Source organism: Aethalodelphis obliquidens, unplaced genomic scaffold (genome assembly GCF_003676395.1).
Source record: "Aethalodelphis obliquidens isolate GAN/ISIS:26980383/991018 unplaced genomic scaffold, ASM367639v1 scaffold34, whole genome shotgun sequence".
Classification (NCBI taxonomy): domain Eukaryota; kingdom Metazoa; phylum Chordata; class Mammalia; order Artiodactyla; family Delphinidae; genus Aethalodelphis; species Aethalodelphis obliquidens.
Genome location: NW_020837978.1, coordinates 2,596,109 through 2,622,661, shown reverse-complemented (window position 1 = coordinate 2,622,661; position 26,553 = coordinate 2,596,109). Strand labels below are relative to the sequence as shown.

General features: G+C 41.6%; 1 protein-coding gene across 11 annotated transcripts in view; it reads right to left on the bottom strand.

Annotated features, from left to right (window-relative positions):
* PRP4K (pre-mRNA processing factor kinase PRP4K) overlaps positions 1-25,112 on the bottom strand; it is a 40,881-nt gene extending 15,769 nt beyond the window's left edge. For 5 of the 11 annotated variants that reach the window (XR_003437506.1, XR_003437504.1, XR_003437505.1 and 2 more), the window contains exons 1-7: positions 24,908-25,091; positions 23,805-23,942; positions 16,527-17,726; positions 13,652-13,828; positions 5,179-5,334; positions 3,768-3,849; positions 2,244-2,454 (exon numbers count right to left, since the gene is read on the bottom strand). Coding sequence is in view for 1 of the 11 variants with exons in the window: in XM_027128265.1 (XP_026984066.1) it covers positions 2,244-2,454; positions 3,768-3,849; positions 5,179-5,334; positions 13,652-13,828; positions 16,527-17,726; positions 23,805-23,942; positions 24,908-25,044 (2,101 nt within the window). In the remaining 10 variants the exon portion in view is untranslated. Of the gene's footprint in view, positions 1-2,243; positions 2,455-3,767; positions 3,850-5,178; positions 5,335-13,651; positions 13,829-16,526; positions 17,727-23,804; positions 23,943-24,907 lie in introns of all 11 variants that reach the window. The other 6 variants (XR_003437511.1, XR_003437508.1, XR_003437509.1 and 3 more) reach the window with 2 other exon arrangements.
* Positions 25,113-26,553: the final 1,441 nt, after the last annotated feature.

The window sequence follows — 26,553 nt, the reverse complement described above, 5'->3', positions numbered from 1 at the left end:
ACTAACTGAATAAACTACGGCACACTCATCACACGGTGGGAATACGCAGCTGTAAAAAGGAATGAAGGTCATTTCATACAGATGAGTATGTATAATATTTTGTGTGCATGTGTAGACAGAACATAAACACATGCATATATGAAAGATGTTTTAGTGATTTTTTAAAAACTCAAAATATTCCTAAAAATCAAAAGCAAATGAAAATAAGCCTAAACCAAATCAAACTGGTGGTATAATCGTACAGAGGAGAACGATTTCAAAAACCTTTAAAACAACACAGGTTTGCATACATCTTGAAATATATCCTAAGGACAAAACCATTACATTTTCAAACTGCATGCAGTACATTTAATACTGACAATCGCAGTGATAACTCTGCGTATGAAAGTTTCAAAATAACCTAAGTACCTGTGCTTATTAGGAACCAAGTTTTTCTACTGTAAAAGAGAGAAATACAAAGTCAAGAAAGTTAATAAAAACCCTGTAATCTCGAATTTGAATTGGCAAATCAGTAGGAACTCCTCCTTTCCAAAAACGTATGTATTTCCTAGTTTGGTCCACTGAAAAGGCCCACCAGTAATGGGCATCCCTAAGTGCCCTGTAGTCTCCAAGTGGCATTTCCTACCAAGTGGAACCAAGGATCCCTGGAATAACTGATTCTGCTCTGGGGCAAGATACACACAAGGTGAGCCTATGACGTCTTACTGCCTTGGAACAGGAGTCAGCAAACTACAGACGGGGCCGAATTTGGCCCCTTGCTTGTTCCTGTATGGCCCTGACACGTGAACACCTCGTGAACTTCAGTCCATCAAGTGTTTTGGGAACGTGGCCATGCTCATCCATCTGTGCTGGCCCAGCCGCTCTGCACCACGAGAGCAGAGCTCAGTAGTTGGAACAGAGAAAAAAGTCTAAAATAATTACAAAAGCCTAAAATATTGGATATTTTACAGAAAGCTCCTGTCCCAGAAAGTAAAACAGCCATGTTAAATAAATACTGCAGGGTTTGCCTCAAAAAGACACCAGAAACCCATTTAAAAGGGGCTCCCTCCTCGTGTGAAGAGAGAACAACCTAAGCTTCAAAAAGAAAATGGCAGCAGTGGATCCAAACACAAGAGCATGATGACACCAAACAGTAAAACCCAACAAAATACCCAAAACCTCGCTGCTCGCCTCTGGAGGCTGCTGGGGCTCCAACTCTATGCCATGCTAAAAACTGGTCAATAGCGAAAATAATCAAGCATTTAACCTGCCTTTCCTGTATGAACTAGATTTTGGGGTAACCAAAGAATGGAAACCTCTTCTTTTACAGAATTAGAGCTAATAATTCAACAGGAATGATATTTTGAAAATCACCACTTTGGAAACCCTGCCGCCCCCAATGAAATAACGGATCTAAGTAGGAACCATCAATGGCTGCTAAAAGCGTGAGGCAAACAGCTGAACAGAAACTTCAGTGGAATATCTTACCTAAACACACAACCTCAGTGCCAATAAAAACAGGGACAGCCACACCACACCTACGTGCCACCAGATGTGATATAGAAGTACATACCGCCAGTTAATGAAGCATTCCTGCCCCAAAAAATTAAGCCGACATCTATTCAAGTCTCTAACGCTAACTACTCGTTTTCAAGAAATACGGAGAGAGGAAATAAATGACACAAGAACGTGGCCAGACAAAATCAGAGTAGAAAAGTTCACAGGACACAGGCCCTAGCACCTTCACAAGTAAAGGGGGGCGTCGGGGGGCGGGGGACAGACCACACCACAATGAGAAAACTATTAAAAAAGAGACTTCAGAGATGTATACGCCAAACATAATGTGTATCTTACTTGGATTTTGACTCAAACCAACCAACTTTAGACATCAGATATTTAAAAATTATCAACTTTATCAAGTGTAAGTAATGTTTTTTAAAAGGTCCTTATCTAGCAGATACAAACTGAAGTATTCCCAGATGAAATCAAATCATGGCTGGGATTTGCCTGAAAATAGCCTAACAAGCCAAAGCGAAGGCGGTGAGCATGCGCGTGGGGTTCAGGGCGACACTCAGGTCACGCCTGCTCACGGGGAGCAGTCACTGAGGCGCCCAGGGCCCTGCTGTCCTCTGCAGTTTGCTGCAGAAGCAGCATTCCTAGTCCCCCATCCCACCCCCATCCCCAAATAACCTCCCTCCTTAGGAAGTAACAGGGCTGCAAATTTAGAGAAAAGCATGGTTGAAACAAAACTGTAACTGACTCACCATTATTCTGTTCGACTGTCATGAGATTATGCTTGGCCTTGACTGAGGCCTCAAACGTATCAACGTTCTCCCGTTCATACTCCTTGACGTCGGCAGCGACGCGTTCCAGGACGTCCTCCGGGGAGGGAGAGCGGGTACGGGTGCTGCTCTGGGGGCTGCTGGGCTCAGACGGCGCGGACATGTTGCTGTCCTCAGCAAGGTATTTGTATTTCTGCGGTAACGACACAGAGTGTTACTGTCACAACATCTGGTGCTAAGAGGGCCTGAACTGAAAAGTTAAGTGTCAAGTAATGCTAAAAAAGTTTTAAAGGTATTGAAGTCTTAACTGAATTAGATCCACAATCCCTTATATGTAATTCCAAATCCACAAAACTCTGAAAGCTTTGCTATGTCTGGTGCACATTCATTAGGTGGCAAAACCTGCGCTGCAGAGATGTGACGCTCTGAACAGGCTCACCTTCCCCAGTGTGAACACGATACGCCTCACTCACTGCAAAACTCTCCTAGTGGCTGATAATGGGGTGCTGTGCTAGACCCCACTGATGGGGCAAAGGAATATACATATATGCACCATATTACCTTTCTAACATTCACATATTTCTGAGTTCTGAAGCACATCTGGCCCCAAAGGTTGGAGATAAGGGATTGTGGACCTGGGTAAGAACAAAAAAAGATTCAACCAAGTCTTTAGGGATATCAGTTTAATAACAGTTTCATCAGCGCCCCACAAAGGTAAGTTTCCTCTGGAATTCTAGTTATGCCCTATGTACTCAGGTGATTCAAATTCTTCCCCTCACTCTGAAATGCTGTGGTTGCTCTCTCTGTTTACACAAGCTGCTACGACTGTCCTTTCCTTGTCTGCTGTCCTCCTAACAGCACCCAAGTATGTTTCATATGTTCCAGAATTCTTCCTCTCAGCTCCATCACTCACCCCCATCACATGATGGTGAGAGAAGGTGCTTTACAGGGACCACCGTCCTCCAAGGCTGGAGTAGCCAGGCCTCATCTCAGGATGGCAGGGAGAACCGGCAGCCTTCCCAGGCAGCTCACCTTACCATTAGGCCTGAGTTTGACACCCTTTCCCACCCAATCCCTGCATCGCTCGGCTCTCAAGGAGTCTTACAATTATTGAGATGTTCCATTTAAACGTTCACAACTGCATTAGAAAATGTGCCATTTTATTAGGCATTAAAAAATCTTTCCCACATATTAACAGGCTATTTATAAGTTTGAGCTAAAGGAAATTCCTCCAATTTATACTCACTTATGAGGGTTTTCTTGTTCATCAACTTAAAGAAAAAAAAAAGAAAGCAAACTCCAAATTTTGTCTTATAAAAGAGGTTTATATCAGAATCCCATGTATAACAAAAAAGATTAACTGTTTCAATTTTATTAAGGAACCACCTTCCTTTCAAGACCTATTCAATTGCTACTATTGTCACTGCATTGTCAAAGCAAAAATCCTTAATTTTGTTACAATCGTGGTGAAGGAGTGTTGATCAACATGTTCCTGAAACCACGCACCTGAACAATGGCCTGCCTTTGTATTCTTCTCTGTTCTATCAAGGCTTCTTCATCTTCCTCCTCAACATCGAAGTCTTCAAGGCTTAGAAAAAATTACACACAGATCCGTGTAATTAACTTCAAACATACTTAGAGACTCCAAAAGCATTACGTTTATACATTTAAAAAATAAAAGCTGGAAAATGTAGGTCATCAGTACATTGAGCAAAAATCTTAAGCCACCCCACTCTATCCTTGCTTTCGAACTGTCCTGGTTTGGAATCCTGGCAAGTAACTTAACCTTCTACGTCTCATTTTTCTCCTCACCTGTTTCATAGCACAAAGACTGGGAACAAAAGAAAGATGCCTAAGTTTAAAAGTCATCACTAGCTGTGCCTTGTAGTAAAGTCATTTCATCTCCGCAGCCCTCGTTTCCACACCCATACAACAAGAGGAGGGCTGGGACACACAAGTAAACTGCTACCTTTTCTGGGTCACAGAAGCCTTTGAGAGCTATAGATCCTTTCCCCACCCAAAATGCACAGGTAGACATTTGCACACAATCTGAAGGGAAAGTGGCTCTCCCTGCAAACACTGCCCCGAGCGGTTCAGATGGTCCCCCAAGAACCCCGCACTCTTCATGATCGCTCCTAGCGCAGCCCTTTCTATGACCTGCTGGGTGTTCACTACAGAGGTGTAAGCGACCTGCACTTGGAAGGTACCAGGTCTGCGCAGGACACTTTCCCTCCACTCAGCCCTCTTCTCTCCCAGCTCCAACCAGGGCTCCTCAGCTCAAGCGCTGCTAACACTAGGACGGTTCTGTGCGGTGGGGCATATCCTATGCACCGGAGGATGCAGAACAGTGTCCCTGGCCTCCCGCTACTAGATGACAACTAAACAGGTCTTCAGGCATCGCCAAAACATCCCAGGGAGGCAAACCTCCCCGCGCTGAGAACCACTGCTCTGAATTCGTCTCACTTGTTTTTGAGATGTGCCATTTAGACAACGAAGTTTGCATTAAAAACTGTCCCCGCGATTTTATTAGGCTGAACGTTTCTGCATTTTCCACATTGTAACAGGCACAGCAAGTGTGTACCGTTTACACAAAATGCAAAGTCTATACTTAGTAAAAAAATCCCCCCACCAAAACTGGTAACTGAGATTGGCAGGATACCTCTATGGTTCCTAATGAAAATATAGAAGGAAAGGCTCGTGATAAAGTGACGGTCCATATTCACCCCAGCCAAACCCAAATTCAGACAAGCATGACCTCTGTCACATAACCTATAAAACCTGCACAGAAGATGAACTTAAATTCAGGGTCAAATTAATGTATTTGCTTAAAATATTCAGAAGGAAATTAAAGATTTCCAAGTCAAACAGTGTTTCTCTGATTTGGAAAAAGGAAATTATAGGAAAGTTCCATTCTTACTTATCATCAGATGAAGATTCCTGCTCAACTTTCATTCCTTCAGAAAGACTTCCTTTAAATTTATCTTCCTTTACTTTGCTTCTGCTCCTACGTCTACGACCACCCCGTGACCGAGACCGCCTTCTCAGGCGTGATCTGCTCCTTCGACCTCTGTCCCTGTTTGAGGAGAAGAAGAAGACATATTTTAAAGGTCAATTAAAGTTGAGGAGGCTGTGAGTTTGCTGGGCGTAGGGGTAGTACAGGAACTCTCTGTACCTTTCAAAAGTTCAGCTCTGTTGTGAATCCAAAAGCGTTCTAAAAGTCAAGTCTTTAAAAACAGTTAAAATTTTTAAACAAAATTAACACACCATCAGTAAGATATGGATACCCAGCCTAACTGACGACAACTAAACCACAGCTACTCTTCCTATCAACTACAAAGGGGTGCGAGGGAACTGTCGGGCTCTGTACCTCGATGGCAGCTGTACAACCACACATCTGTCAAAACTCACAACTTTACAACAAAAAGGGTGAATTTTACTTTATGTAAATAATATATCTCGACAAACTTGATTTTTAAAAAGATCACTGCTGAATAAAGTACGGGAAAGACAAAGGTGACAGAAATTATAAGTCTAGTTAATATGGCCCTCAGACATTGTTATAAATGCCCTGTTAACCAAACAGAAAGTGACTTCAGAGTGCAAGTATGAAGGTGGACGTCTGTGTGAGACAGTGCTGTGGGGCCCCCAGAGAAGGCTGTGAGTCTACAGAGGGCTGATAAACTATGTTCATGTCACATCTGACCATGTTTATCTCAGATTTCTTCTGAAAACTTACTAAAACAACATTAAAAGGAACAATGACAAAATAAAACCTTCAGTCAAAGACAATGTGAAGAGATGTGACAACAGATACCAATAAAAGCTTGAAACATGCAAAGTGGACAGAAAAGCAGCAGCAGATCAAATCTAAATCTTAGTCCAATAGGGACGCACAGGGTAAATAAGAAACAAGTCAGTGCCTGCCACGAAGCCCCAGAAAGTCTCAAGATCTGGAGATACTGTATCCTCTGAAGGATGGAGTACAAGAGAGAAGCTAAAGAGAATTGGCTGAAATCCTTTAGGAACAGCTTGACTTGGTATATTCCCCTTTCTGACTCAGTGGAGAATGCCACCGGCCGCCATTCCCCACACTACCGCAGGAAACTTAATATTCACTTTACAGAGAGGTAGTGGTGGTTGTGAAAACTGGCCCACGGTACTGGAGGGCACTGCACTGGGAAGAGAAGGGTTAAGGGGGGACCCACATTATTTAGGACCAGAACTCTACTGGCAGCCATGTCTTACTCTCCAGATGAGGAGATTCTGGAAAACTCACAAGCCCAAAAGGAAAGATCTACAGTCACTGATACGCTAATCCGCCACCAAACCACAAGTTCCAGGTTGTCAGAATGGAAGGAAGCTTCCATCTAGCGTTCTAAACCAGAATAGAAAAATAAATAAATAAATAAATAAGTAGTCATTTGCGACTCTCCTGGCAGTCCAGTGGTTAGGACTCTGTACTTCCACGTCAGGGGGACCAGGTTCCATCCCTGGTCAGAGACCTAAGATCCTACTCTCATGGAGACGATAGGCAGATGAATCAGAATAGGCAGCAAGGGAGGATCCACCTGGTGGAGGAAAGTCCTCAAATGAAAAGGCAAACAAGCAGCCAAAGAAATCTGGGTAGAAACAATACACAGGGAACAGGAGAGACTAGAGAGAAGAAAAGCGCCACAAAATAGACTCATTATCATCTATGACATAAAGATGCTACTTTCATAAAATGAGAGTAAAATGTTATTAAAAAACAGCCAACAAGGTCTTGGAAATTTAAAAAATTATGAGTGTGCAGAAGGGAGAAAAACAAAATCAACAGAAAGGTAAGAAGGCAGATTGAGAAAGCTTCTCAAGACTGAAAGTAGAACAAAAGGACAAACATAAAAGATGAGCGAGAAACACATTCACAGAAAGAGAGACAAAATGAAAAGGCAGAGACTTCGTACCAGATGAAGGAACAAGATAAAACCCCAGAAGAACAATTAATGAAGGAGAGATAGGCAACCATCCAGAAAAAGAATTCCGAATAATGATAGTGAAGATGATCCAGGACGTTGGAAAAAGAATGGAGGCAAAGATCGAGAAGATGCAAGAAATGTTTAACAAAGGCCTAGAAGAATTAAAGAACAAACAAACAGAGATGAACAATACAATAACTGAAATGAAAAATACACTAGAAGGAATCAATAGCAGAATAACTGAGGCAGAACAACGGATAAGTGACAAGGAAGACAGAATGGAGGAATTCACTGCTGTGGAACAGAATAAAGAAAAAAGAATGAAAAGAAATGAAGACAGCCTAAGAGACCTCTGGGACAACATTAAACGCAACAACATTTGCATTATAGGGGTCCCAGAAGGAGAAGAGAGAGAGAAATGACCCAAGAAAATATCTGAAGAGGTTATAGTCAAAAATTTCCCTAACATGGGAAAGGAAATAGCCACCCAAGTCCAGGAAGCACAGAGTCCCAGGCAGGATAAACCCAAGGAGAAACAAACATTATTGAAATCAACAAGGGAAAAATGACAAATAACATACAAGGGAACTCCCATAAGGTTAACAGCTGATTTCTCAGCAGAAACTCTACAAGCCAGAAGGGAGTAGCACCATATATTCAAAGTGATGAAAGGGAAGAACCTACGATCAATATTACTCTACCCAGCAAAGATCTCATTCAGATTCGATGGAGAAATCAAAAGCTTTACAGACAAGCAAAAGCTAAGCGAATTCAGCCTATCAAACCAGCCCTACAACAAATGCTAAAGGAACTTCTCTAAGTGGGAAACACAAGAGAAGAAAAGGACCTACAAAAACAAACCCATAACAATTAAGAAAACGGTAACAGGAAGACAAATATCGATAATTACCTTAAACGTGAAAGGATTAAATGCTCCCACCAAAAGACACAGGCTTGCTGAATGGATACAAAAACAAGACCCATATATATGCTGTCTACAAGAGACCCACTTCAGACCTAGGGACACACACAGACTGAAAGTGAGGGGATGGAAAAAGATACTCTATGCAAATGGAATCAAATGAAAGCTGGAGTAGCAATACTCACATCAGATAAAACAGACTTAAAAATAAAGGCTGTTACAAGAGACAAGGAAGGACACTACATAATGGTCAAGGGATCACTCCGAGAAAACAATTATAAATATTCACGCACCCAACATAGCAGCACCTCAATACATAAGACAACTGTTAATAACTATAAAGGAGGAAATTGACAGTAACACAATAATAGTGGGGGACTTAAACACCTCACTTACACCAATGGACAGATCATCCAGACAGAAAATTAATAAGGAAACACAAACTTTAAATGACACAAGAGACCAGACAGATTTAATTGATATTTAAAGGACATTCCATCCCAAAACAGCAGATTACACTTTCTTCTCAAGTGCACACAGAACATTCTCCAGGATTGATCAAAACTTGGGTCACAAATCAAACCTCAGTAAATTTAAGAAAATTGAAATCACAACAAGCATCATTTCCGACCACAATGCTATGAGATTAGAAATCAATTACAGGGAAAAGAACGTAAAAAACACAAACACACGGAGGGTAAACAATACGCTACTAAATAACCAAGAGAGTCACTGAAGAAATCAAAGAGGAAATCTAACAATACCTGGAGACTAATGACAATGAAAACACGACGATCCAAAACCTATGGGATGCAGCAAAAGCAGTTCTAAGAGGGAAATTTATAGCAATACAAGCCTACCTCAAGAAACAAGAAAAATCTCAAATAAACAATCTAACCTTGCACCTAAAGGAACTAGAGAAAGAAGAACAAACAAAACCCAAAGTTAGTAGAAGGAAAGAAATCATAAAGATCAGAGCAGAAATAAATGAAATAGAAACAAAGAAAACAATAGCAAAGATCAATAAAACTAAAAGCTGGTTCTTTGAGAAGATAAACAAAATTGATAAACCTTTAGCCAGACTCATCAAGAAAAAGAGGAAGAGGACTCAAATCAATAAAATTAGAAATGAAGAGAAGTTACAATGGACACCACAGAAATACAAAGCATCATAAGAGACTACTACAAGCAACTCTATGCCAATAAAATGGACAACCTGGAAGAAATGGGCAAATTCTTAGAAAGGTATAACCTTCTAAGAATGAACTAGGAAGAAATAGAAAATATGAACAGACCAATCACAAGTAATGAAATTGAAACTGTGATCAAAAATCTTCCAACAAACAAAAGTCCAGGACCAGATGGCTTCACAGGTGAATTCTATCAAACATTTAGAGAAGAGCTAACACCCATCCTTCTCAAACTCTTCCAAAAAACTGCGGAGGAAGGAACACTCCCAAACTCATTCTATGAGGCCACCATCACCCTGATACCAAAACCAGACAAAGAAACTATAAAAAAAAAAATTACAGACCAAAATCACTGATGAATACAGATGCAAAAATCCTCAACAAAATACTAGCAAATGGAATCCAACAACACATTAAAAGGATCATACACCATGATCAAGTGGGATTTATCCCAGGGATGAAAGGATTCTTCAATATACGCAAATCAATCAATGTGATACACCATACTAACAAACTGAAGGAGAAAAACCATATGATCACCTCAATAGATGCAGAAAAAGCTTTTGACAAAGTTCAACACCCATTTATGATAAAAACTCTGTAGAAAGTGGGCATAGAGGGCACCAACCTCAACATAATAAAGGCCATATATGACAAACCCACAGCAAACATCATTCTCAATGGTGAAAAACTGAAAGCATTTCCTCTAAGATCAGGAACAAGACAAGGATGTCCACTCTCACCACTATTATTCAACATAGTTTTGGAAGTCCTAGCCACAGCAATCAGAGAAGAAAAAGAAATAAAAAGAATACAAATTGGAAAAGAAGAAGTAAAATTGTCACTGTCTGCAGATGACATGATACTATACATAGATAATCCTAAAGATGCCACGAGAAAACTACTAGAGCTAATCAATGCATTTGGTAAAGTTGCAGGATACAAAATTAATGCACCGAAATCTCTTGCATTCCTATACACTAACAACTAAATATCAGAAAGAGAAATTAAGGAAACAATTCCATTCACCGTTGCAACAAAAAGAATAAAATACCTAGGAATAAACCTACCTAAGGAGATAAAAGACCTGTACCCAGAAAACTATAAGACACTGATGAAAGGAATCAAAAATGACAGAAACAGATGGAAACATATACCATGTTCTTGGATGGAAGAATCAATATTGCGAAAATTTCTACATTACCCAAAGCAATCTAGAGATTCAATGCAATCCCTATCAAATTACCAGTGGCACTTTTTACAGAACTAGAACAAAAAAATCTTAAAATCTGTATGGAAACACAAAAGACCCCGAATAGCCAAAGCAGTCTTGAGGGAAAAACACGGAGATGGAGGAATCAGACTATATTACAAAACTACAGTAATCAAGACAATATGGTACTGGCACAGAAACAGAAATATAGATCAATGGAACAGGATATAAAGCCCAGAGATAAACTGACACACCTATGGTGAACTAATCAATGGCAAAGGAGGCAAGGATATACAATGCAGAAAAGACAGTCTCTTCAATAAGTGATGCTGGGAAAACTGGACAGCTACATGTAAAAGAATGAAATTAGAACACTCCCTAACACCATACACAAAAATAAACTCAAAATGGATTAGAGACCTAAATGTAAGACCAGACACTATAAAACTCTTAGAGGAAAACATAAGCAAAACACTCTTTGACATAAAGCACAGCAAGATCTTTTTTGATCCACCTCCTAGAGTAATGGGAATAAAAACAAAAATAAACAAATGGGACCTAATGAAACTTCAAGGCTTTTGCACAGCAAAGGAAACCATAAACAAAACGAAAAAACAACCCTCAGAATGGGAGAAAATACTTGCAAACTAATCAACAAAGGATTAATCTCCAAAATATATAAAAAACTCATGCAGCTCAATATTAAAAAAACAAACAACCCAATCCAAAAATGGGCAGAAGACCTAAATAGACATTTCTCCAAAGACGTACAGATGGCCGAGAAGCACGTGAAAAGCTGCTCAACATCACTAATTATTAGTGAAATGCAAATCAAAACTACAATGAAGTATCACCTCACACCAGTTAGAATGGGCATCATCAGAAAATCTACAAACAACAAATGCTGGAGAGGGTGTGGAGAAAAGAGAACCCTCTTGCACTGTTGGTGGGAATGTAAATTAATACAATCACTATGGAGAACAGTATGGAGGTTCCTTAAAAAACTAAAAATAGAATTACCATATGACCCAGCAATCCCACTACTGGGCATATACCCAAGAAAACCATAATTCAAAAAGACATGTGCACCCCAATGTTCATTGCAGCAGTACCTACAATAGCCAGGTCATGGAAGCAACCTAAATGTCCATCGACAGACGAATGGATAAAGAAGATGTGGTACATATCTACAATGGAAATATTACTCAGCCATAAAAAAGAATGAAATTGGGTCATTTGTAGAGACGTGGATGGATCTAGAGACTGTCACACAGAGTGAAGTAAGTCAGAAAGAGATAAACAAATATCGTATATTAACGCATATATGTGGAACCTAGAAAAATGGTACAGATGAACTGGTCTGAAGGGCAGAAATAGAGACACATATGTAGAGAACAAACGTATGGACAACAGAGGGGAAAGCGGTAGGGGGCAGTGGTGGTGGAGTTTGGGAATGACATAAAAGAACCTGCTGTATAAAAATAAAATAAAATAAATTAAAAAAAAAAAAAGATGAGAGAGGGGGAAGTCAGTGTAACAATTTATAAGGTCTAATTGGAAAAAATCCAGAAAATAATGGGGGAGAAAGCAAACAAAAACATGAGAAAATTTCCCAGTACAGGCAGCCATAATCTCCCTGCTTTAAAGGGCCTATCTAGTGCCCCGCAAAATAAGTGGAAAAGAAGGAGCTGCTCATCAAGGCATTATTACAGTGAAATTTCGGAACACAGGACATTTCTTATAAAAAGAGAAAGAAAAAAGCAAGTCCTATAAAGAAACGCCCTCTTATCAGAGGAGGACTTCTGAATAGCAATAAGGGAAGCTAGAAATCAGTGGAATAACAGTTTAAAAATTCTTAAGAAAATGATCTCAAACTAGAATTCTATTCCTTGATAAATCAGCAATGAGAATAACAGGCATTTTTTAGAGACACAGTTCCCCAAAATTGTCCTTTATGTTCACTTTCCTCAAAAAGCTATTGGAGATGCATTAGCAAACAAGGAGGTAAAGCAAGAAACTGGATACAGGAAACGGAATCACAACGTCAGAGAAGAACAAGGGACTCTGGAAAAGGGAAGCAAATCCTACGCAAACTACCGTCAGCTTGGAGCCAGAAGGCTGGGAGCATGAGAGTCCTCTCTTCCCCTCTCCCACCGACTGCTTGCTCTGGAATGAACGGTATGTATACGATCACAATGATTACATTAACCTCGACCATGTCCATCTGCAAGAAATGTGATGAAACTGGGCAGAACAGAAACGTGTGAGGAACAGTATTAAAAAAACTAATGAAACCAAAACATATGGCAATAACTTAAAAAAAATTAGACAAACACACTATCAAGGCATTTCCACTTCTGAGAATCTAGCACACAAAAACATTCAAAGAGGGCTTCCCTGGTGGCGCAGTGGTTGAGAGTACACCTGCCGATGCAGGGGACGCGGGTTCGTGCCCCGGTCCGGGAAGATCCCACATGCTGTGGAGCGGCTGGGCCTGTGAGCCATGGCCGCTGAGCCTGCGCGTCCGGAGCCTGTGCTCCGCAACAGGGGAGGCCACAACAGTGAGAGGACCACATACCGCAAAAAAAAAAAAAAAACAAAAAACATTCAAAGATACATACATAAAGACTGGTTTCTACTGCTGTGAGTTAAAAGAGATCTTCACCCAAAGAGTCTTTCACGTCTACTGAGGACATCGTCTCCAAGTCGTGTTCTTAAGAGGACCAAATACAAGTTCACAGAAAAATAAATACAGAGCTGCAACTATGGAATGACAGGATACTTATTTATTACTGTGATCTAGCCTGCTAGTTAAAAGAAAAATCATAAGCCTAGCTCATTTAGTATTTATCTCTCTTTAAAACAGAGGAAAAAAAATGTCCTACTTAAAAAAAAAAAAAGATTGTGTTTTTAACGAACATGGATTTATATAAATTTGAAGGAAACCTCTATTAAAGAAAAATCAGTGTGTGTGAAACATCACACGTTGGTAATAGAAAACTATATGGCGTCACAGCTACAATTTTTCAGAGAAAACTGTTTGTTAAGAAAACCTACCAACTGAGCTTCAAAAGCAGTCAGAGTTTGACGGATCAAACGGGTATCTTTACCTTCTCCGAGGAGACCGGCTTCTTCTTCTGGGAGATCGGCTCCGTCTGAGGGGGGAGCGGGACCTCCTCCTAACAGGAGATCTACTGGCTCTTCTTCGGGCTGGAGACCACCTACTGATTGGGCTGGCATCTTTTGACCTTTCCCGCCTACTGAGGATGTCATCTCGAGGTCGTGTTCTTAAGGGGACCAAATACAAGTTCAAAGAAGAATAAATCAAATCAGAATAAATGAATTTCTTCTGCATGTAAAGAACACTTGAAGAAAGGGCACATTAACCTAAAGGTAGTAAACACAGATTAATAAGTTTTATAACAAAAATTCAGATGATCACAGTGACATCTGGTGTTACGGCAGACACACAATAGAAGGTCTATTTCCTCTGGTCTCACAATTTGAAGAATTATTAAAGATTATTCATATTGTTAAAGCCACTGATTTTAATTTCAGATAAACAAATAAAACTTGCCCAAGTGAGTAATAATATTCCATTCCCTTGGTTTGAATACTGTTTTCTTTTTAAATTTTTGACATTTTTGCAATTAAGAGCCTTATTTTTAATGTATCAGTTAAGAATAAAACCCCCCTTAAAAGTCAACATTAACCTCAGAAGAAGAAATACAGGTAAGAGTTTAGGGAAAATGACAGTCCACCTAGTCATCGAAGTAAATATTGGTATAACTTATCTGGAAGGAAATGTGGCAGTTAACTTTCTAAAATGTAAATGTACATAATCTCAGACTGCAATTCCACTTCTATGAATCTATTCTAAAAGAAACAACGCAGAACCAATGGATGTCTTTGCAAACAATCATGAAAAACTGGAACCAACCTCAACTTTCGTCAGTTTCAACAAGGGAATGGTTAAATATATTATGGTACATCTACGCTGTGAAATACCATGTTGCTATTATTGATATATGAAGAATTAAAAACGATCCTTATGTATTGTCACAGAAGTGTTTCATGAAAAAAGAAAATCACTGTTAACATAAATAGTATGAATCCTATTTTTAAGAAAAAACGCATACATACAATTGTATGTGCATAGTAAAGGGGCTAGAAAGAGACAGTCTTCTTTGGAGTGGCAGCAGAGGAGGGATGGAAAAAGTGAATTTACAGGCTTCCAGCACGATTTAAATTTCTCTTTAATTAGCATGTATCTCTTCTGCAACTAAAAATAAAAATTTGTTTCAAATATTCAACTCTAGTCCTTGATAAACTCCTCCTCAGAATTTCCTTTTCAAACTGAAAGCAACAGAAAGAGAACAGGACCTTAAGAACGACGTCAGATAACACCAGCAACACTGTCTCCACAGAGCTGCAGGCAGAGCCATTTCATTACACTGCTTAGAAGAGTCAACAGGATCTCTTAAGATACAGCACTTTGAAAATAGCATTCTTGAAGCTTCTCAAAACATAGGATGATTTATTTAAACTTCAAGGCCAGTTCAGATTTATACCCATACACAGGAAACATTAACATGCAACAGTAGATGGCTAGGAATTCAGAGTTATCTTTGCATGGTATAAGCCGACATTCTTTTAGAAACTTGGTTGGTAATTTCTCATGTCTAATTACTGAACATAAAGACATTAAAAAATCAGTTTCTAAAGTAGCTTTTGGACTAATCTAAACAACACCCTCCCCTCTCCGCCAAAATCCCTTCTGTGCCTTTACTCATCAGTTCTATGACCCTAGGTAAGTTAGATAACCTCTCAATCTATTTTCTCATTTATAAATTAAGTATGACTTACTTCACTCTGTATTAAGTCAGAAAGAGAAAAACGAATACCGTATGCTAACAACTATATATGGAAACTAAAAAAGCAGTACTGATGAACCTAGTGGCAGGATAGGAATAAAGACGCAGATGTGGAGAACGGACTTGAGGACTCGGGGAGGGGGAAGGGCAAGCTGGGACGAAGTGAGAGGGTGGCATGGACATATATACGCTACCAAACGTAAAATAGATAGCTAGCGGGAAGCAGCCGCATAGCACAGGGAGATCAGCTCGGTGCTCTGTGACTACCTAGAAGGGTGGGATAGGGAGGGCAGGAGGGAGGCTCAAGAGGGAGGGGATATGGGGATATATGTATACATATAGCTGATTCACTTTGTTGTACAGCAGAAACTAACACAACATTGTAAAGCAATTATACTCCAATAAAGATGTGAAAAAAAAATGACCAAAAAAAAATTAAGTATGAGGATCACTCCACTTCATGAGAGACAATCATGAGAACTTGAGAAAAGAATTGATGGACCAAATGTATATGAAGTATTTTCATTATTATTGATAAAAAATAAAATCACTTTACACTATTCTTCCTAAACTTAAGAGGTACTATTTATTTTTTTCAATGAGATTACAAGTATATGAATTAGTAACAGAAAAAAACTTCCAGTTTTAATTTAATTATATTTTGGGGACCAAAAAAGACAACTGTAGTTCCAATCATATTGTCAGAATTCAAAATCATGTCAATTCAAAAGAATGGACAGATCACAATCCTTAAACTGATACCTCCATTTTTTAAAGTGTCAGCCCATACTGTTCAAAGAACAATCCCTACTCTGGAACTATACATTCTCCTTACCCATAAAATGGGCACACATAGACTTATCAGCCAAATTACTTGGATTTAAAGGAGTGATTCTGCACATCAAATACTGAATTAAGAACTTTTAAAATGTCAATAAAATTAAAAATCACCTAGAGTCAAGATACTGACAAAAAAGTGCAAACATTAATATAGTTAGTGGACAGGGTTATACATAACACTATAAAACTCATTACCATCTCACTTTTATTGTCCACAAGTTCTAGTTTCTCCTCTGAAATCTGCTGCAATACAGCTTTGCAGTCAAGTTACCTTGGCGAAGAAAGGCGTCTCCGTTCAGGCTCCCTGCGTTTTCTTTCCAAGGATCGGCTCTTGGCTCTCCTACCAGGAGACAGAGTTCGAGAAGGTGACTTGCTTTGCTTAGACCTTCTATCATTTAAGAGTGGAGATCGACTTCTTCTTGACTTATCACGTTGTTTCGGAGACAAACTTCTTCTCTTGGGACTACGACCAGGTCTTCTACTGGGGGACCTATTTTCTTTCCCAGAGGAAGCATCTTTAGAGGGAGATTTAATTGGCTTCTTCTCTTTATCAGTTTCAGACCTTTTCGATTTTCTCTCTTTGGACCGTGACCTTCTGTCTTTGGATTTACCTCTCAAGTCAATTGGGGATCTAGATTTTTTGCCTCGATCACGACTTCTACTTTCATTTATAATCGGGGATTTTTTCCTATCTTTTGACTTACTTTTATCTTCAATTTTCACCTTGTCATCGGCAGGAGATCTGGCCTTCCCAATCTTCTCTTGAGAGCGCCTTCTGAGGGTAGGAGACTTGGACTTTCTTGCCTGATCTTGAGACTTGCTTCGTTTGGAGGGACTTTTGGACTTTTTCCTCTCCTTTGACTTGCTCCTCGTCGCCTTCTCTTTAACTATTTCCACACCTCCCTTACTTTTCTTTTTATCAGACCTATGTCTAGTCCGTTCTTTGGATCTGCTTTTACTTCGTTTTTTTGTACTATTTTTATTGTCCATAAGTTCAAGTTTCCCCTTCGTACTTGACGATCTAGTACTAGACCTATTTCCATTTCGTGCCTTTTCATGAATCTCCCCCTCCTCTTCAGAGCCAGACTCATAACCTTGTAATATGAGCCCCATGCCAGACTGCACCTTTCCTTCCATTAACTCGTTGTCAAGTTCAGCTTTAATCAAGGCCCTCTGTTTCTCCAAGTCTTCCAGCAAAGCTAAATCATCCAGTTTAGTTCTTTTGGCTGGAGACGCACCTTCTTTGTCAGAAGCATCAATAACCTCTTTTCTTTTGTGTTTCTTATGTTTATGCTTATGTTTATGTTTTTTATCCTTGTCTTCTTCTGAAGAATGTTTATGTTTCTTATGTTTACTTCTGTGTTTATGCTTCTTTTTTTTGTGACGACTGTGCTTATTTTGAGATTGGTCTTCTGATACTTCTCCATTTTCTTCATTTACACTCTTTTCAGAATTATCAGCATCTTCCATCCTATAAATGTATCAAACACATTTAAAAGTCACATCATTTATCAAGCATTCAGAATCATAACAAAATAATAGCAATGATAAAAAATACATCTCAATGGGATACAAGAAGTTAGTCACTGAAATATTTTATTTCAAAGGTATATGGCAAGAACTGAGTTGAACAGTGATTTAACTTTAATTTGTTTCTAATGGTTGAACTCAAATACCAAAAGTATTACAGGAAATACATAATGGGGGAGGTTAACATAATTATACTTAATAGAATAAGGAAGGGAATCCAAACCAGGTGCAACAAATTGTTACTGCTGACTTCCTTAAACAGTCACTCAAGTAACTTGGTTTTTAAACTAGCATTTCTCACACAACTCAACACCAAAGGAACCCCCCCTCCCATTTTCTTTTTCCGTAAAACATTAGTAATGACATATATTGGGACACTCATCTCCTTCTCCACTTGGATTCAGAAATATATATATATTTAAATCTCTAGAGCCAATACAGAGCTACACCCAAAAGCAGCAGTCCCTTCGATGTGCACAGGCGGCTGATGGCTGATGTTGATATTGTAAACACATCCCGAGGGTTAAAAACTTCAAAGTTGGGCTTCCCTGGTGGTGCAGTGGTTGAGAGTCCGCCTGCCGATGCAGGGGACACGGGTTCGTGCCCCGGTCCGGGAAGATCCCACATGCCGCAGAGCGGCTGGGCCCGTGAGCCATGGCCGCTGAGCCTGTGCATCCAGAGCCTGTGCTCCGCCGCGGGAGAGGCCACGGCAGTGAGAGGCCCGCGTACCGCAAAAAAAAAAAAAAGGGTGAGTAACACTGTCCTAAAGAATGAGTAAGAAATTAACCACAAGGGTTAAGGGGTACTTTAGATATAGGAAAAAAGATCAGTGTTACCAGGGCATCAAACTTGTGGAAGAGACTGGTCTAACGGAGGTTAAGATCTCAAGCAGACCAATTCCAGATGAAAAGATATAGTATGGGATTCTGGAAGCACATGGTTGAGACAGTCAGAGGCTCAGGAACTGCAAGGTTAAGCTACTGGATGGATGGTCTGTAATGATACTGCTATCATGGTCCTCCAGCCAGGTCTCAGTCTTCGATACACTTGGGGGATGAGGGGCGGGGCGAGCAGCACAACACAGCACAGCATGCTTGTGAAGTTACTCGCTCACAACAATGAGGGGGTGTGGAGAACATGGAGAACATACAACTACCACATGGCACGAACTCTGAATTTGGGGTGCCAGACTGCCAATGTCCGTTTCTGGCACTATGCACTGTGGGAAAGGAGAAAGTATTAAACAGTGCTGCAGAGGAAGCCGTGTCTGCAGCTGAGTCAGGTTTCAGTCTGGCCTGACTTCTCTCAGATGTGGTATAAGAAGACACAGGATACATGAAGTAGTGTTCTGGGATCATCAAATTTTCTCAGAGATTTGGAAAAGGAAAGTGTAATTTTTGTGTTTAAAAAAGAAAAAACCAACATGGCTTTATCAAGGAGGGGGGAAAAATCACAGATTTAGGGTGAAGATACAAAGACATTTCAACTTTGATCCTTGTATAGACTACAACCTCATACAGGTAACCACCTCCCTTCCCTAGAATCTCCCAGCCCACAGTCTAGAAGGTGAGCTATGTGTCGGTTTTTCTGAACCTTGAGTTACAGAGAGAAAAGCTTGAGAAAAACAGAACTAGGCTAATTCAAGATACAGAAGTAGGTACGGAGAACCTTTTTAAGGTCGGGAAGGGTTTTCAGGTATATAAAATCTCAGTGTCCGAAGTACAAAATTCTAGTCAATAAGCTAAAACCCAAACAATGTAGGGCAGCGGTCCCCAACCTTTTTGGCACCAGGGACCGGTTTCATGGAAGACAGGTTTTCCACGGACGGGGTAGCGGGGGATGGTTCAGGCAAAACACGAGCGACGGGGAGCCACGGGGAGCCATAGGGAGCGGCAGATGAAGCTTCGCTCGCTCACCTCCTGCTGTGCGGCCCGGTTCCTAACAGGCCACGCACCGGCGCACCAGTAACGGTCCGCAGCCGGGGAGTTGGAGACCCCTGATCTAGGGAATTCCCTGGTGGTCCAGTGGTTAGGACTCCATGCTCTCACAGCCAAGGGCCTGGGTTCAATCCCTGGTTGGGGACCTAAAATCCCACAAGCTGCACAGTGCAGCAAAAAAACAAACTCAAACCATCTGAAGACCCTCTAAGTATCCTCAAGAAAAAGGAGAGTTGGGTGGTAAGGTCTCCAGAGCCAGACTACCTGGGCTCAGTTCCTGGTCTCACTACTTACTAGTTGTGTGGCCTTAGGTGAGTTTAAGCTTGATGGAGAAAGGAGCAGTACCCACCTCAAGGCACACGGTAAGGACAGCACAGTGCTGGTTAACAGACATCAAGGATAGCGAGGCCTAGCACAACCCTAGGGCCCCAAAAGTAAGTTGTTCTTATTGTTCAGACACTGGATAAATGTGCTCCCCACTGTGGATACTGTGCAGCTGCAGACAGACACTAAGGGTGTTATTTTAAGGAATCCTGGCGGGAGCGAGGATCCTCAAGTCAAACGGCCTTGTTCCAACGCTGCCTGCAATGGGACACCTCTAATGTGACCTTAGACAAGCTACTCCCCTGTGCCTCAGTTTCCTCCACTGTAAAAACGGGGGACAAAACAGCACTGGCAAATCACAGGTTTGTCGCAGCAATGAGTTCATACAAATTAAACTGTCACACAAAGTGCTCAAGAAGTACTGCCTCTGCCTATGTCCCCAGGACAGATGAGACTTCACATTCAAGGAGGCGGACGGGACTCGCCTAAGGGCAGCTGTATCTCACGCTGGTGAGAAGGCTGGTATTGCATTCAAAGTCAGAGCTCTTGCATTTGCTCAAAGATGCTTTTAAAATGTCAGGTCATGTCACCACTCTGAGTGAAAACTGACTACTGTTTCCTACCTTATTCAGAGCAAAAACGTAAACTCTCTGAGTCCTATACTATCAGCCCAACCTGTCCACCACCCTGAACCCCTCGTTCCCTCCCACCTTCACTGCTCTCCTCCCACAGCAGGGGCTCTCCCACCAAAGGGCCTGGCACGCTTCCCCCAGACAGCGCTGCTGCCCCTCGCCCACCTCAGGCCTTTGCTCAAATTACACTTCCTCAGCCAGGCCTCCGGGCCAGTTCCTTTTAACTGCTACCCCACCCTAGCCCACACAGATGCGCTTTCTCTGCTTAACTGCCCTCCACTTAATAGAATTCTTATTCACCTCTCCCTATTGTAACACAAGCCCTAAGAGGGCAGGATCTGAATCTGTTTAGCTCGATGCTCTATCCCTGAGGCCCATAAGATGATCTAAGCTAGAGCAGGTACTCAGTAAGTATTTGTTGTGTCAAAGAAACGATCTACATAGAGTAACATATAGAAACGGTATCACTGACTACAGCTGGTTTACACTGTCTGCACCCGCACTCGCAGCTCTTGACGGTGAACACTTTTCACTCACTTACACCCCCAGTGCCCCATACAGTGCACATGCCTATTTCTTGACGGCAAGACCCTCAAACGATTTAAATTTAACCACCTTCCGCAGAAAAATCTGCTCTTTTAACCCTTTTCCAATGCTTCCTATAATTTACAAGTCTTCCAAGGAGTTTCAATCAAAATTCTTAAGAGTTTACCCACAGGGGGCTTCCCTGGTGGTGCAGTGGTTGAGAGTCCGCCTGCCGATGCAGGGGACACGGGTTCGTGCCCCGGTCCGGGAAGATCCCACATGCCGCGGAGCGGCTGGGCCCGTGAGCCATGGCCACTGAGCCTGCGCGTCCAGAGCCTGTGCTCCGCAATGGGAGAGGCCCGCGTACCGCAAAAAAAAAAAAAAAAAAAAAAGAAAAAAAAGAGTTTACCCACAGAGGAAGTAATTTCCTTCAGAAGAAAATCAAGCTCCTAAAGCCTCAGAATGAAGACTGACATCGCGGTTCCCAATGTTACTAAACAGTCATTCCCATGAGTGACCCCAGTTTTCCTTGTAACTTAATGAACGTAATTCAAGAAATAATGACTAGGCTGCTAATGAAACGCTACCAGTGCCTTAGGGCCAGCTAGGCTAACCTTAATAACTAACCCGAGTTCTCCTACACTGGGGTTAGGCAGAGAGCAGACCTTCAGCCTCTTCCGTTGATCTCTCAAGGCAAATTTCAAAGAAAATAACGAGTGAAGTCTGACTAGGTAAATCAGGGAAAGTTGAACTCAACGAGTAAGTGAACTCGTAACATATCACATATAATGCTCGAGCTTGTGCTAGGTCAGTTAATTTAGGTTCATTATCAACAACGCTCTACTAAAGCTTTAGGAAAAGGTTTCTTGTAAAGAAACCTGATCATCTTCCTGGATGGTTCATATTAACAATAAACACACATATACAAATTCCATATACATAAATTTATACTTTAACATTTACATCTTGCAACCTAACACTACACATTTAGCAGGTATATGTCTACACTAAACTGGTCTACAACAGGTTTGTCATAAACCAGTACTTACTGAGAGCTGAGTAACATCCTTCAAATCTCACTTGGAAACAAAGCTGAATTCAAAGTGCAGACAGTATGGAAGTGTTAAACAGTATTCATTCACGTGTCTGGTTAAATACATTGTACAAGTTTCACCCTTCAAACAACCCAGGGTCTTGGGGCATCTGGCACAATGAAAATAGCCATGGAACAACTTTAAAATAGTGACCAGTTACCAACCTCTAGCGTTATTTTAACTTCCTCTTTCACATATTTTTTTCAAAGAATATTCTTAATAACATCTTATTCAGGAAGCATTCAATTCATGCTTTGCAGTTGGGGGCAAGGGGGAGCAAAATGAATGCCACTGCATTTTATAAGGAAAATAATTAAGCCTGTTTCTCTGACTATGTAGATGTAAAAATAAAAATGGATTCAAAAGACCAACTAGTCTTAAAACGAACCTTCCTCTGCCCCCACCTTTTCCAAGTGGGATATTAAGTTTCAAAGAGTTAGAACTGTCATATCATGAAAACGGACCTTTCTAGGACACTGGAAATAAATAAAAATGATTTCAAATGTTAAAGGCTATTTTTAAAAGGAGCCACACTGTATAGCGAGGGACCAGACAGTACAAAAGTCAGGAGCAGGGCTCTAGAACTAGACTGCCTGGGTTTCAATCCTGCATCTGTCACTTGGTGTGACCTTGGGCAAGCTAACTTAATTTCTCCATACTTCCGTTTCCTCATCTGTAAAATGCGGGAAATAACAGTATCCACCTCCGTCGGGTTGTTGGAAGGATTGACTGAGGTGATATTTGTTCAGTACCTGGTCTTGGTAAGTGCAAGTAAGTCAATGCATATAAAAATTTAAATGCTTAAAACCATCAAAAAAGGCTGAACTAAAGAGACTGACAAATGTAAAAGCCACTAAAAGGCCTTCAGGGAGCTTAAAACTATTTTATACGTTTACCTTTTCTAAATGTTCCACTTGGAATAGACTCCATGTAACTGTGAACTCCTCACTGTGTCCTCAAAAAAAAACTATTAAGACACTACATTCCAGCATTCACTGCGGGCAGCCAACAGGGTACCTGCTTTCTTAGCAAACTGTCATTTTCTATGGCAAAACATTTTCAAATAAGTGAAAGTGGGACACACACAGACCACACATTCCATGCAAAACAAGTGTCGAGGAGGGGGGAGGTGGAATTAAAGACTATCTCAGGGTCATTCATACTGCAGGGGCCAAAATAAATATTATTAAATCTAGTGTTATTTGAATATGTAAATAAACATGGCTGAGCCACTCCTCAAAAGGAATCTGAACTGTCCCTGTAATCAAATAAATGGACATACTATAGAACTTTAAACAGATTACTAGAAAAATCAGCCGCGTTGCCTAAGGTTTGGACCATCTTGTCATGAAGACTGGAACTGGGCCTCACTGTGAACTCGAGGAGAAACAAAAAGAGACAAAGTCTACCCAGAACTTCGGAATCCATCTGCCCTCTTTTAAGTCAAATTGAAGTGAAGATAATAAAGCAGCTTTCAGAGGCCTCTAATGAAAAACTTCGTAAATACCTCTGTCTAGCTGAGTAAAACAAATGACTGAGCAGTCCAGAACTGGACGCACAGCAATGAAGCGATGGGCTGGCTGGTGGCAAAGATTTCTCCTCTCTCTCAGTCCAAAGTTGCTGGGAGAATGTATCTACCTCTTTCCTAAGATGTCAGGAAACAAGTCAGATAATGCGGATGCAAAAGAAAAGGTCGCTATAGGAAAACTGTTTTAAAATCCATTCTCTTCTAGGTTCTTGAGTTTTCCTAACAAACACACGAAAAACAAGATACTGCTTTTAGTTAGGCAACGGTCACCCCTGCAGCATGTACAAGTCTGTTTTCGCTCGGCCGCATCGATCCTTATATTAGCTTAATTACAGACATGAAGTGCTTGGGTTTGGAAGTAGCTAACAATTTCTACTTCTTCCACTCGTACTCCCAAAGAAGCACTATAAACTCAGGCCAAAAATGCTAGGCCTCAAAACCGAGGACTTGATCTTACTTTGTCTCAAGTTTGCAAGTTGGCAAATTGCAGTAATAGGCCGGGGGGGGAGGGGAAGGGGGGATATCGGGTGGATGCTGGAGTAGAGTACAGGGTGGCAGGAGAAAGCACCCCGCCAGCCGCAAACTACAGCTCTGGGGTGGTCAAGGAGCACGGCCCCGGCACCCCTTCTCCTCCCTGCTTTCAGGTCCTAAGACTGACAAGGGCAGCAGAAGCACTGGGGGAACCGCCTGCGGAGGGAAGGTCTCAGGGCTCGCCCGCGCCGCCCTGCTGCTCGGGGGCCCGCACCGAGGCCGCCGGGAGCCCCGCTCGTCCCCGCGGACTGCAGGCGGGCAGGCGCGCCCCCGCTGGAGCCGCGCGCTCGGGACCTGTAGAGGCCGCTCGCGCCCACGCCTCCCGGGGCAACGACGCGGCAGGCCCGGCCGCCCTCCACCCAGCAGCCGCGGCCTCCCGGCGAGCGGAGCGCGCAGGCCGCCCGCCCGCGCCCCACAACGCCTCGCGGGAGGCAAAGTTTGGCCACGGCCCCAGGGCCCGAACTTTCCCGCCCGCCCGCCCGGGCAGCTCTCCGCCCGTTCCCCCTCGGCCGACCCCGGGCGCCGGCCTTCCGCGCTCCTAGACTACTTACTCTGGCTGTTCCCGCAGCGACTGAGCCTCCGCGGCGGCCATCTTGAACTTCCTGACTCCTGGGCGGCGGTGGCGGTGGCTGCCCGGACGGTGGAAGCCACTGGAGGAGGAGGAAGAGGGAGCAGGGCCGTCGCGCATGTGCCGACAGCGTCGGGAACCGTGGAACTCAGAATTGCTCGGAGAATCCGGATATAAAATGCATCCGGGGACAGGGCGCACTAGCGTCATGACGCACTTCCGCGACGGGGCGGGGCTGCGGCGGCGAGGGCTGGGGCTTTAAAGGCACGCGTTGATTGGGTTAGAACCGACGTTACGTTCTAGGACCCCGGTGGGAAAAGGGGGTGTCCGCCTTGCAGGCGCGGTTCCGAGAACTGGTTACATTGTGGGGCCCACAGTTGGATTAAAATTCTCAAACTGGGGCAAACAAGATGACTTTGCTTTTAAATGCCTTTTACTGTCTAGATAAGTCAATGTGAAGCGGCATTAAAGGAAACTTGTAGAAAGGCAGGAGTACTGGAAACCTAGGACTGTGCCTAGAACATAGGGAAATATTTTTATTGATACACTTCTTTGAAACTTTTGAACTTTGTTTAGCTTTTGCTAAGTACAGGGGTAACGATTCAGGAATCCGTTACTCCAGTTTAGTTTCGCTGGTTCTGTAATTGGTCCGAATAACTTTGTAACTTTGTTTTTCTATAATGAATTTACAGTAACGAGATTAAATGAAATATTGTGTGAGAAAACATTTACTGTCTCTTGGAGAGCTTTCAAAACCATGGAAGTTTTTACATTCTCTGTCTCTCAAAAGAGACATATCTTTCTCCATACTCTGGAACCTGAAAGCAGGGTGATGATCACTTTTATTCTTATAATCCACTGAGTTTGGGTTTGACCTAGAAATTTGAGTTCGGAATATCTGAGCTTCTTATATATCTCTTGATTTTCAGAGAGGAAGAGTTACAAATACTCTTACAAAGTAAGTCCTCCGTTGGCTGGAATTCCAAATGTGTTAAAATGTTAAGCATTTTCCCCTCATAGACTTTATTAACATGGAACACTAAATCAATCCCTGGATATTTATTGATTTTTGTGGGTTCCCCCCCCACATACCTATTGTTGCATTTCTTTATATGGTCCTTAATTATATTGTTTTCCTTATGAAGGATTTCTCTTTCTCCTTAATAATCAAATCCAGGTATAATAACTTAGAAGGCTTCTTTCAAAGGAAATAGTTTTCAGAAATATGTTAAGAATGGTTTATATTTTCAACCATATATTTATCTATGTACGAATAGTGTGTAGGTTGGGATTTCAGAGTTCCACTAATTGTTCCTACCTCTAGATTCTCATCCCTGTATATCTTTTCAAAGGTACTTTGTATATGGCAGCCTTGTATTTACAGTTTATTATATTCTCTGTCCCACGAAGGCAAGGCCATGTGTCATTGTGTTAAGAATAGCTCAAATATGTTATTAAAATAACAGAAAATTAGTACATTATTTTTAAATAAATAATTTTAAAATGAAAATAAACAGAGTGTAACAGACTTATTACAGATCTCTTCTTGGAATTGAGGGCAAGCCTGTAAGAGATCTCACCTTGGATATACAGTAGAATAATATACTTTAAGGCAAAGAAGCCTAGCAA